Here is a 12835-nt window from a genome sequence, read left to right on the forward strand (position 1 = left end):
ATGTCCAGAGTAAACCACAGGCAAGACAGTGGAGCCAAATATCACCATTAAAAGTAGGAGTTAGAGCTTTGCTTTCTGCTAGCTTACTTCTGAGCTAACAGGCCATCAGGTACACTCCTTCACTGATGGAGATCCATTGCTGTGCTGGTGAGCAGGCAGCAAATGGACAGTTATTATAAGCCTCTGCTCATGGAGCTCTGTAATTACTCAGATGACAAAGAGCTCCAGAGCTGCAGTGGGCTGCTGATTTTTGTCAGAGCCCTGAGCCAGATCTTACCAAATATACTCTGCCTTTACACACGTGAGAGTGACAGGAATGCAAAGAGGAGCAAAACAAAGACTCGTTCAAAGGTTCTGCCTTTAGGTATCTCTTCTTTGTGCTAAGAAATTCAGTACAGCCTCCCCCAGCCCTGCATCTCCAGTCTCAAAAAAAGTTGTTTTTCTTAATGATCTCCAGGGTAAGTTGACTCTGCTGTAAAAACACTTGCAGATGTTGAGCATCAGCTGCACAGCATCTCTGTAAAATTCTGCCTAGCAATGCTTTCAGAGCCTAAATGTGACTGAAAAACGATTCTGAAACATAGCTGCAGTTTACACACTTTTTTATGTAGGATTACATCAACATTGCCTGGTTCTTCAGCTAAAATCCACAGCAGCATCAGTTTAATATCTGCTCAGTCCTTTCCCAGGTATCCCTTGTACTGTGCTGGCCACTCTCATACCAAGGCAGTTTCACAAACAAAACGACAGCCCCTGCACAGCCAGGCAGGATCTCCACAACCCTCCTGCTTGCTCTGGCAGTATTAACTCTTCACCCTTCAGCACAGCTGCAACAACACAACCTGAAGCCATAAGAAACAGGAAACGGAGTGTTAAAGGGGACTGCTGAGGCCATAAATTATTAAAATAGTATTTTCACCCCCTGAGACTTGAATTCAATTCCTGTTTCAGTCGAGTGAGGAACTGGTTTTACTCCAAGCTTCACTCTGCATAATTTTTTATGGCTGCAGTACAAGTATTTTAACAGAGCTTATAGCTCTGTTACAGGGACATAAGCCCTGATTCTCAGAAAGGGAAGGCCCCCATCTGACAATGCAGGCCTTGCAGAAGCTTTGGAATTCTTTAGCTCTATCTCCTGAAGTACTTCAGGAAACAACGTCCTTTTCTTTAAAGGATACCCACAAGCATCCCTGAAATGGATGTTTTCAATACAAAATTTGCACTGCTCTTCAGTCAGCTTAATTGCTGTGCCCAGGGCTGTAAGAAAAGCCACACGAGTCATAAGACTTGCAGAAAAGTGGCAGAAGTTGGCAAGTTTGCTTCCAGTCAGCAAAACAGCTTGAGAAGCTTGCACAATGCCCGCATCCAACGTGCGTTATGCTGAACTGCAGGAAGCTGCTGAGCAGGGTCCAAAACACCATCTCACCTCTGTTTGGTCCCAGCTGGATCTGCCAGAGCTCCGTGAACATCCGACACTCAGATCAGAGATTTCAGGCTCAGGGATCATTCATCTTGTGCTGAGCCACGGAGGCAAGGAAAGCAGCTACCTGTAGCAGCCAGCACCAGCCCAGGAGCCAGGACAAGCCTGAAGGTCACACAGGAAGCAGCTGTCAGCAACCTAACTGCCCTGATCTGTGACATTGTCCCATCTACACAGGAGCATCATTTATCCTTCTAAAGCATGTATTATGCTTATTATTGGGTAACTTGGAGTTTGTTCAGGTGAGACCTCATTGCTCCCTGCAGTCCCAGAAAGGAGGTTGTGGTGAGGTGGGGGTCAATCTCTGCCCCTCATCCCATTGCTATAGGATAATATAAAGAGAAATAGAATTTTGGAGCCTTTCAGAATGAGTCTGACCCGCTTCAGACCTGACCAGACCATCCAAGTGTTGAAGGTCACCAGGCCCAAAGCTCTGGGCTCATCCCCCTGGGCCACGATGGGCTCTGCAGAGCTTCAGAGAGGCTTTGATGCAGGGTAGCTGACAGGATGGCTGGCAGAGGCAGTGAGATCCACACTGCAATGTGCGTGGAAATGCAGCTCAACAAGCCTGCAGCTCTCCAACCAAAGCACCCCAAAGTCTACACTCAGCAGTGCTGCCAGCCGGTCTAGTGCAGCGTATCAGTGCTTTTAAGCAATCCCAACTCCTCACACCCAGCAAGAACCCGCCAGCTTCTGCAGAGCAGCCCTCAGCCTCCAAAGATGCTCAGTACCAAACAGCACATGAGGCTGCACCAACTGCAAAGGCCCCGCACACCACTGCTGTGGGAAGGCACGGCTCATCATGCACTGCTGCATCATCGTCACAGAGTTTCCATCTACTGCTAAGAAAAACTGCTTGCTTCTTGTTGTTAACCTTCTCTGGTGTCATTTTTAGCGCCCATTAATGATAAGTGCACATGATGTGACCAAGACCAACAGCCTCTAAGGAAGGTACCCACCATCAGCACCCAGACCCCAGCACCGCAGCACAGCTCCGACCCCAGGCCAGCCAGGCCCATCTGTCATCAGATCCGAAATCAGAAATAATTCAGCTCAAGAGTAATGAGAAATTGTCCCACCAGCGGGCTGTTTCCTTGCTATGCATGATTTTCTTCTTCTTGGCAGATTTCATTTTAGCCTTCCTCCCAGCCAGCAGCACTCTGACTCATATGGTTACGGATCTGCGAGTCCAAGGAGGAAAGCATTACACCCAAAATTGTTTTTCTTTTTTCTCAGTGACATATTAATAGGGTTTGCTGTGCATATTGCCAGTAGGCTTCTTGTCACAGATGCCACCTCAAAAACAACTTTACATTAAGCAATACAGGCTGAGCTCCACATGCTTTGAGGCGACTGCCCAGCATCCCTTGTCACTGTTTTGTTTTTGCCACTCAAGTCCACGGTCTGAAACAAAAACTGGAGGATTGGTTCACATGGGTGGAGTCCTCATGGGTTTGCTCCTAATAAATCTGCTGCCCAGTGCATCATAACAAGTTTCACCCCTCAAGCCAGAACACAGCAAGAGCTACATTTCCTTGATTAAATTCTGCTTTGTCATCTACTTCTTCGGCTTCCCTACAAAAAGAGTTCATCTTAAAGATGTTAAGAAGTCTTCACTCCAGCATTTTTCCTCACTGTCGGATAGGCAGGCTGCAATTTGAAGCACAAAGCAGCAATGTTGAGCAATTCACACGGCCAGGAAAAGGACCAGCTTCCTGCCTTAGAATAACATTTTCAGAAGGTGCCTCAGATACAGCACTGCAGACAGACTCCCACACCTTCTATTTAAGTACAGTGGAGTCCTGTCTTCTCAGAGGCACTGGGGAAAGTGGGTTCAAGGCCTTCACTTGGCATCCCCAGCGAGGTATTGATCTGTGGCTACGAGGAACAATCAGCAGCCTTTAGAAACAAAATTTGTCTTCAGCACGCTTTCGTTTGTTTACAACTGAAAAGCTGTAATAACGTGAGCACATGGAGCTTTGAAAAACAATTTTTGCACAATCCTGAAAGCATTTATTCAACAATTTATGCACAGGGGAGTACTTTTAGGAGTTTCCCCCCACGGGTTTTGCAGACCCTTATCAGCTCTGTGCCCCAGCATACTGTTTATAGAGCAAGCACAAAAGACACCATTTACCCATCTCAAATCAGCACAAGGACTAATGCTCAAAAAGCTCCAAAACTGCCAACAGGAGGGTAACTGTGATAACAAGGGAAAGCCCACTCCAGCACAGAAGCTGTTCTCCCAACCTGCCAGCTCCTAGGTGACAAATTCCTGCCACTTTCACACACCAGTAGGTCCCAGCAAGCCCCACCTGGCATGACATGAGCATCACCTTCCAAATTAGGTACGGCTGGTTTCCTCTTTGCTGCGTGAACAGTCTGAAACATGCTATAAGCTTCTCTTTTCCTAGAAAATCTAAGGCAGCGTATCAGTGCTTTTAAGCAATCCCAACTCCTCACACCCAACAAGAAGCTGCCAGCTTCTGCAGAGCAGCCCTCAGCCTCCAAAGATGCTCAGGACCAAACAGCACATGAGGCTGTTATCAGAAGTACGAGGTCACCTCTGAAGAGGTAAGATGAACAGTGATCCAGCTGCTGCAGGATGCAGAAAAGATATCAGACCTGTATTCACTTGAACCAACCTCTGCACAACTAACAGAAGCAGTCAGAGGACAAACACAGGCACTGTTGCACCTACAAGCTATAACATTCAGGCATTCTTTTTTCTTCTGACAGCAACCCATGTTATGTTCTGTTTTAACTTAATTACTCCTCCTAATGATTCTCCTCCTCCAAGTGTTCGCTAGGAGCTATATAGATTTCTCTGAAGCTAGAATAATTTATCTTGTGGTCTGTTGTAACACATTATCCACTCTCTCACAGCACTCCACGCTTTTTTCTTCCTTCTAATTAATGCTGGATGAAAAGAGGTACTTTCTTCACTAAGGACTGAAGGATGCTGCCATTTGAAGGTCCATTATTCGACCATGGTATTTCCCTGAACAGCAGAGTCCTACTCCTGGCTCTTGCACCATGCTCTGCAGCTCTGAATAAGTCATTTTTCAAGAAATACCTACGGTTTTAACTTGCAAATAGGCAACAGCATTTGTCCAGCTCACAGATCATACAATAATTGCATGTGTCTTGCAATTAGTCTCTCTGCCAGCACTCTGGCCAAGTTGCCTTTTTCCTGGTCTTTTATCCATGCTGGTGAATACTACAGAGCACCTTTCCAGTGCTGAAGTCTGTGCTACAGGAGAAACAGGGCTAGCTCAACACAACTGAGTTTTAGGTCCTGACCTGCCTCAAATTTCCTTCCAGGCAATTTACAACCAACAGTTAATTCAGCAGAGCCTGGTGGCAAGGTATTTGGTTAGGGATATATAAGCCTGCAAGAGAGAAGGATGGTTCTGAGGCGAATGCTCAGGTCTGGGACCAAATAAATGCCAATTCAGTTCCCACAGCGTTGGCACTGCTTGGCTCCCTCCATCAGAAACATGATGTTTCACCTCCGTTCAAGTCCTTCCACCCACTGTTCCCAGCTCACAGTCACTGCCTTCTCCACAGCCCCCTTAGGCCATCTGTTCTGCAGAAGTCAGAGGTGCCTTGTTCTCCCCACAAGGAGCAATGCGGCAGGAAGGCACCAACACCACAAGCATGGACTCAGTGACCCTCTGAGGTCCCTTCCAATGAGAATTATCCTCTGAGCCCATAACCACAGCAGCAGCAAATGCCTAGAGATGACCAGATTAACCTTCCTACCAGTTTTGAAGCCCAGGATAAACCAGTCTGCAAACAGACGTGTCACCTGGCTGGCTTTTGCACAGCTTCTCTTGCCTCTTCAGTGATTTTAACACCATCAGCTGCTACAGCAGCCACCATGCTGAGTCCCCGGCAGCAAAAGCACACATAGCTGCCTTGTCGACATCTGGTATTATAAATACAGGCTCTGCACTGTTGGATAATCCATTAACAGCAGAATAAGTGACACTGAAGGAGTAATTAGCAGCAACTAAGAAGCCTTTGCGTGCAGGAAGAAAAAAAGATATTTGTTTGGGAAGATACACAAGTAAACACCAATTGCAGTCAGCATCACTCCTCTGTGCTTTGAGGCTTTTAATATCTGTGGGATTCAGAGGCAGCCCTGGGCTGAAGTTCTGCACAGCCAGAGCCTGGGGCTGGCAGTGGGACCAGCAGGCTGTCCTACTGCACAAACACAACTTGATCATTTGGAATGAGTTTCACAGGTATTCACAGATGGGAAAGCCAGCCCTGCAGGAACCTGCAGTCTCTCTGCTGAAACATCTCTACCAAACACATCATGCAGCCTCACTGCATGCAGGTCTCCATGCTCTCTGAGCAACTCATCAGCACCAGCACCCTTATTCCATGTGCAGTGAGCAGCTGCTGCGCCACCATCCCAGAGGCAGGCTGGAGATGTGACATATGCCACAGCCACACTAACAATGACATCTGTACAGCAGGCCATGGTTTCTCCTCACACCCCTATCACAATCACAATGAGGAGCCATGTTTATCCCACTCTTTCATAGCTTCTTATTGTGGTTTTCAACCCCTACACAAAACAACAACATGATGCATTACAGCGGGTCCCACTGCTATTTCAGCAGGTTTGGGTTTTGCAGCATACACACATATATTGCAAGATGTCTCATGTTGCCAGTCTCCAATCCAGCCAGCACTCAATGGTATCAAATGGAAAAGGGACTCCTTTTGACACGTTTTCCATTTCCAGCCCAATTATTTCCTTTATATACTTCTCTACAGACAGCTTCACACAGCGGCTGCTCTGGGGATCCATCACATTTTCTAAAAGCCACCACAGCTCGCTGCTGGAGGGACAGATGGGACACTGAGGTCACAGGTTCTCCCAGGAATCAGCCACAAAATGGAAAATAATTTCATTCATTTGAGCTCCAGCAGGCAGACACTCCCCAGTTCCCATTGGTCCCAATGGAGATGAGCAAGACCCCATTATGTTTTCTCAATCTAAAGAAAGGGGCAGCCCAACCACTATCCCTCAGCAAACCCTCCTGCGGTCCAGCAGCCATCCATTACACATTACAGCACTGCAGCACTGCCTGCACAGATCCTCTAAAAAGGATTTACGAGGTCAGGCTGCCAGTACTTAGAAAGCATGAAAACAGCAGAGCCAACAGGTGAACCCACTCTGCTTATCACATTCGGGGGACCCCTTCTCCCCTTCAGTAAGCTGTGGGGCTGCAAGGCTTCCCCTTTGTGGGTAGGAATCTTTATTTTCTTGCAGGTCAGAGCACAAAAAGGTGGATGCTGGCTGGTGACCCGAGGCTCAGTGAAATGCGTTCATGCAATGCCCTTCCCCTGCATGTCTCCCAGTGTCTCTGGGAATACTGCGTAGACTGGTGGAAGCCTGCCAGAAAGGATCCCAAATGCTGGATGTGTTTCTGTATTTTAAAGAAATCTTGCTCCAGCTGTGCTTTCTCTGAGCCAGATACAATCCTGTGCCTTCTGCCCAGGGGATGCAGCACTGCTCGAGGCAATGGAAGAGAATTTGGGGTGCTTGCAGGTAAACAACCAACTCATACACACTGTGCAGACCCTTCCAGAGCCTCACAAACCATTCTATATGGTATGTTTAAGCAGAAAGAGTGGGGGTGGGAGTACAGCCTCCTATAGACAGTGTCATAAATACAGTTTTCTGATAAAGAAAAGCCCACGCAAGCATCTGAGCAGGTACCACAGTAGCTGCTGCTTTCAGACAAGGCAACAGCAAGCTGCCTACAGCATCACAAAATATCTTGATAGCTGAACCTGCGTAGGGCTGAATGCAATTAATTAAGGAGGTCAGCACAGCTGAGAACAACCCCTCCCCAGGTGTTGTGTGTCTGTGCTGGAGCGGATCACCGCGCTGCCATTGACTCAAGTTGCAGATGATGAATGCGAAGGTCACATGAAGGGAAGGCAGCGGTGCATCGCCTGCCACAAAATGGTAGCAGCGGGGATGCGGGCGCAGGGGAGGGAGAGCCCCATCCTTCCCGCAGCTCCAGACGCGGCACCCATCGCCACGAAGGGGTTGGAATACGGAGCACACGGACCCTCTGCCTCACGCACACCCGAAGAGACACCCGACCGGGGAAGGGGGGGGACGCTCGGAGCCGCTCTGCTCCGTTACGTAACGGGGGCTCCCACCAGCCCCGAGCTGCGGCAATGCTGGGGGCTCCGCCGCGGTTCCCTCCCCCTCCTCGCACCGCAGCGCCCCGCACTGCGCGCACCCCACCGCTCTGCCTCTGCACCGCGCCGTGCGTGCGCTGCACCACCCGCGCGCCCAACGGCAACGCCGCGTGCAGCCGGCAGCTCCGCGCCCGTGCACCGCTCAACGCACGTCCCGCATCGCTCGCGCACCCGGCGGCTCCTACCGCGCCCCGCGCCGCCCGCACCGCACACCCCGCGGCTCTGCCGCACGCGCCGCGCTCTCCGTGCCCCGCACCGCCCGCGTCCCCCGCGGCTCCGCTCGCGCCCCGCACCGCCCGGGACGCCCCGCAGCCCTCCCCGCCCCGTACCTCCCGACGAAATTCTCCAGCACCGAGCTCTTGCCGGCGCTCTGCCCCCCGACCACGGCGATCTGCGGCAGGTCGAGGTTAGCGTTCTGCCCGATGGCGGCGAAGGCGTCCTGCAGCCGGTTGACCAGCGGGATCAGATCCTCCATCCCGCGGTTCCCCATGGCGGCGGCGCGGCTCCTCGCTCCCGCTGACCTCCCGCTGCGGCTCTAACAGCGGCGGGTACCGACCCCTTCCCGCCCGGCTGCTGAGCACCGGCCCGCACCGCTCAGCCCCGCTCGACGCCGCCCGCTGCCGCCCGGGCTCAGCTCTCCTCCGCGCGAGCCGCCGCCGCAGGGGGGCGCCTTGAGGCTGCGGGCGCCGCGCTGCACGCTGGGAGTTGTAGTCCGCGCCGGGGCGCCGCCTGAGGGGAGCCGTGCGGGGCGGCTCCGGGTCGGGGCTGCGTGCTGCTGCGACCTGCGAGGCTCCGTCAGCTGCTTGCTGCGGACCCGTCGGGCTTCCGTCCCTCCCGCAGCACGGTTTGTGGATGTCCCGTCAGGATGTGGGTAAGGTGTCCGTGTGGTTCAGTGCTACGGCTGTAGGTTTTACACCCGTGGCAAGGTGTCACGGTGGGACCTGCGGCGCTGCTGGGTGCGCGGACACCACAAGTGGCTGGGGTGGGACCTACAGCAGTGCTGCGTTTGTGCTGCTTCATCCTCGCTGAAAGAAGGATGAAAAACACATCGATTTCTGCTTACTGCTGCAAAAGAGGAGCTGCTGCTGCTGTTGCTATGCTTGTTGTACAGAAATGCAAATGAGGGATGTCATTTTATCACAGACAAATGACTTTTAGTGGACAAAGCTGCCTTTAGCCTTTCCAAAGGGATACTTCTTTATAACAACAAAATAACACGAGGCCACGTTTGATTTGAAAGTGCAGCAGTGAAAGCAGGTGCTGAGAAATGGGTGGCTGCAGTGACTCAGGAGAGCAGGGGATGCTGCGTGTCCCAGAGCTCAGCCCTGCTCCAGCTCACAGCCCTGGGGGGGGGGGGTGATGAGGGAAGGGGCACCAAAACCACAACAGGTTCCGAGCTGTGTGTTTTGTGTTAATTTATTATTATTATTATTATTATTTATTTTAATGCTTCTAGGCAAAGTTTCACAGATGTCTGTCAAGTGGAATCTGTGCAGAAATACTGACCTGAGCGTTCAGAGAAACCAACAGATGTGTGGATGGATCTGTTTGCTTCACTGTGGTGGGAAAGATGCTGAAGAAAAATGCTTGGGAGCATCACCAGCATGCAAGTCAGACAGCTGAAGGAGGGAAAGAGAGCAGATCTGCTCCATCTGCATAGGTAACATTATAGTAGGGCACACGTGGGTTGTTTTGGGGGCTGTTGATGCTATTTTTTCTTCTAGCATATATCAAGAAACAAGCTGTAGAAACTCAATAGATGCTGTAGACAAATGTCTTTGAGCATCTTCTAAACCATTCTGAAGGCTGCTTTTCCAGCAAAAGTTGATAGCTGCCCTTTCTTAGATGTCGCCACAAAGACCAAAGAGCATCAGACATTTGGAGAGCAATGTCACCTTCCTCTATGAGTCAGAGCTGGTGTTTAGGGTACTTCACACCACAAGGATCTTTGAAGCATTACATGAAGAACCACGAGAAGAAAAAATTGCTTTATTCCTAGAAGTTGGCATAACCTGAAGTTTAAGCACACGGCTCTAAGTTTACTGCAGAAAAACCTTGGAAAGATGTGGTCCTATCATCGAGGGGTCATTTGTCTAGCTTATTGGGGTCTCCAAGGACAAAAGTACACTGGAATGATGGAGGGAGCTGACGGTGTTCTTCAAGTAAACAAGAAAAGTGGGAGGGAGGAAACGTGGTAAAAATTTGCAGTGATATTCCTGAATTTTGCACAGGTCTCTCAGCAGATCAGCATTAGTGGAACTCTAGCAGAGGTTAAAAAAAAAAAGTTACTGCTTCCTCAGCTTTGCAGTTGCACACTGAGAGAAATGACAATACAGTATGTGCCTGCAGTGTTACTCCTATGAGAACTCATTAATATCATGGAGTCTGTTTAAGCATTTCAGCAGCAGTTGCAGTCATACAGCTCAACCAGACCCAAACAGCACTGAAGAAAGTGAGGCTTGATTTTCAACAAGCTCTAGATAACCTACACCTCCCATTGATGGCAATGAGAACTGCAGGCACTTAGAATCCCAATCCTAAACCTTCCATTTTCTCTCCTGCAAGAACCTTAGCTGTAAGGATGTGAGGAGCACACAGACCTTTTGATTCTGTTATACCTCCTGCCTGTGACTTACACAGCAGCACGTGCAAGCTTTAGGAGAAAAACAGCTATGTGATCATCCATTGGGGGGAATACTGAAGAGCAGCAGTGTTTGTGAAATAAGACAGAATGTTTGCCCTTGGAAAAATAACGTTTAGTCTTCTGAGAAAGAGGCGAAAACATGGAATGCAATTAGCTTGTGCTTCTCCTAGTCATCTGCAAACTGTCTCTTAGAAGTGCAGATGTTGCAGTTTCCATTCTTTCCAGGTAGAGTTATGAATGTTTGGGAAATGTTTATAAATAAAGGAAAGAATGTAAGTTCTGCAAAGGGCTGGGGATGGGATTATTGCCCTATGCATCACTGTAGAGTGTATTATATTGCCAATTTGTTTCTATTGCTATAGGCATTTTTATATCTTCATATACATTTTTAAAGAATTTTATAGGTACTTAAATTCTACTGTAGTAGTGATGATACTGTGGTGGCATTGTTGATCTCTTGTATCTGTCTCTCAAATAAAAGGTTTCTCTAGTGTTCTTATTGGTTGGAAAAGCTATCTGAAAGAAAAACAGCTCAGAGGGCCGTGATCAGTGTTTTTCCTTACAGGACATAATAGTGATTATTTTTCTTCTGTTCTGAAACAGGAAATTTGCTGAACTGGTTTGCAAATCCCTCAAAAAGAGTACAGGACTATGGGTAAGGTTTGTCTTTAAAGCAGCTCCACAGAAGCCAGAATGTATATAAGGAAAGAAGCTGAATGTTACAGTCTGTTAGGATATGAATGTGAGTTTAAATGAGCAGCAAAGCTGAGCTCTCTGTGCTTTCCACATCTGGTGAGGTGACAGAAATTGTTCTTCTGAAAGAAGCAGCTTGGCCATGTGGTGAAACAGGGCTGAAAGTAGTATCTGTGCTTCTATGCTATGGGCCTGCCCTGCCAGTGGAGAAATATCGGGAATGGGTTTCTGAAGCAATAGAGCAGTGAGTGGTGAGGAATATCTCACTGGTAATTTTGCTTTGAATTACTGTGTGCTACTTCTTTCACATGTGTGAACGTGGTCCTTCTACAGATAAAATGGACATGGAAAACAGAATAACTCTGCTAACTACTATCAGCCTTTGAGGGCAGGCCTGGTGCAACTCAACACCGTTATTCATTATTTCAGTGGATAGTCTCCAAAAGCAGGAGAGAAAAGGAGGGGGAAAAAAAAAGTGCTTTCTAGCTCCATGTGCTTTTTTCTTCAAGGAGTTTGATAGGTTTGAGACACGGAAGTGAGAACGAGCTTAAATCCTAGTGAAATGGGTGAGTAATAACACTGCAGACTTCAGAGGAAATGGTAGGCAACAGATTTTTTTGTACCTCTCATAGGCACTGAGAAATGGAGATTACTGCTTTTGAAAATCCAAGTATATGCAGCTTCACCAAGGACTGCACAGCAACTCTTCATCAGAGTTAAAATTAAAACGTGCAACTGCACAGTCCAGGCATGTTCTGTAAGCTAGAAATGTCTGATTATCTGCAGGCCTGATCTGGTCCCTGGAACAAATTCACATAGCCCAGCAAAAACTTGTCTGAATATATAATGTAATGCAGCTCCTAGATAAAAAAACATTCATATGGTCTGTCCCCTTATCTACCAAGAAATGTCACAACCCCACTTAATCGTGTGGAAGCGTAACGCAGTTGTTGGGTCATCTGTTGAAGAGCACCTTCTGGGTCATTTTCCTGTCTTGACCTTTTCATTCTTATAACTGTTTGATTTCCTGCCATTGTCAATGAGAGAACCTTTGTACAAGCACCCCCGGCCCTGGGATACTGCAGTCTGTATGGCTTAAGACACTGAGTAACAACTTGTTGCACCAAGTCTTTAAGGTTCCATGCATTCACACATATGTACACTGTGTGCTGAACGCTGAGAGGCAAGCTGCCTAATTGTTGAGAAGGAGATATTCCTCATGGGGAAGGAAGACAAAAACAATTTGATTTTCATGAGACAAGCTAAAGTTCTGTGTAGCAGTGCTCAGTAAGGAACAACAGTGCCCCTTGGCTGACAGTCAGAGCATGCTGCTTTGTTGCTTGTGATAAAGGATCCTAGCCCAATTTCTGCACCGTTAACTTGCATCTGTATCTTCAAACTGAGCAGAGTCAGGTGAATGTAGAACTTCTCCTTTGGATTCAGTTAAGCCATAAGTAGGTATGATGTTTATGTCTGGTACATTACTGCATCCTGAAGATCACCTTTGGAACGTGGGTTGATAAAGCAGGAGGTGTTTTTACTTTCTGTAGCCCTAACCCTGACTTACACTGTATGGGAACTGCTGAGTCACGGCCTGAACCTCTGATTGATCACCTGTGGTGAGCCCAGCATAAGGGTAAGCCTTCCATTTATTCTCTCTTGTTATCATAGTCCACTTTGCCTAACTCTCTTGTTTATTTTGTGATTGTAACATCTTGATATCCATTGATTATACATATACTGTGTGTGCATGGGAATAAATCCATATTCAGGTTTGTGTCTCA

The 12835-nt window shown here is 48.3% G+C and overlaps 1 protein-coding gene across 7 annotated transcripts in view; it reads right to left on the bottom strand.

The window, feature by feature from the left end:
- The window catches only part of DNM1 (dynamin 1), a 59675-nt gene extending 51391 nt beyond the window's left edge, over positions 1-8284 (bottom strand). For all 7 annotated transcript variants that reach the window (XR_006170873.1, XR_006170872.1, XM_042830711.1 and 4 more), the window contains exon 1: positions 8044-8284. Coding sequence is in view for 5 of the 7 variants with exons in the window: in XM_042830711.1 (XP_042686645.1) it covers positions 8044-8204 (161 nt within the window). In the remaining 2 variants the exon portion in view is untranslated. The remainder of the gene's footprint in view (positions 1-8043) is intronic.
- Between the last annotated feature and the right edge of the window lie 4551 nt (positions 8285-12835).

Source organism: Centrocercus urophasianus, unplaced genomic scaffold (genome assembly GCF_019232065.1).
Source record: "Centrocercus urophasianus isolate 14NV4802_14NV808 unplaced genomic scaffold, USGS_Curo_1.0 seq_34, whole genome shotgun sequence".
NCBI lineage: Eukaryota > Metazoa > Chordata > Aves > Galliformes > Phasianidae > Centrocercus > Centrocercus urophasianus.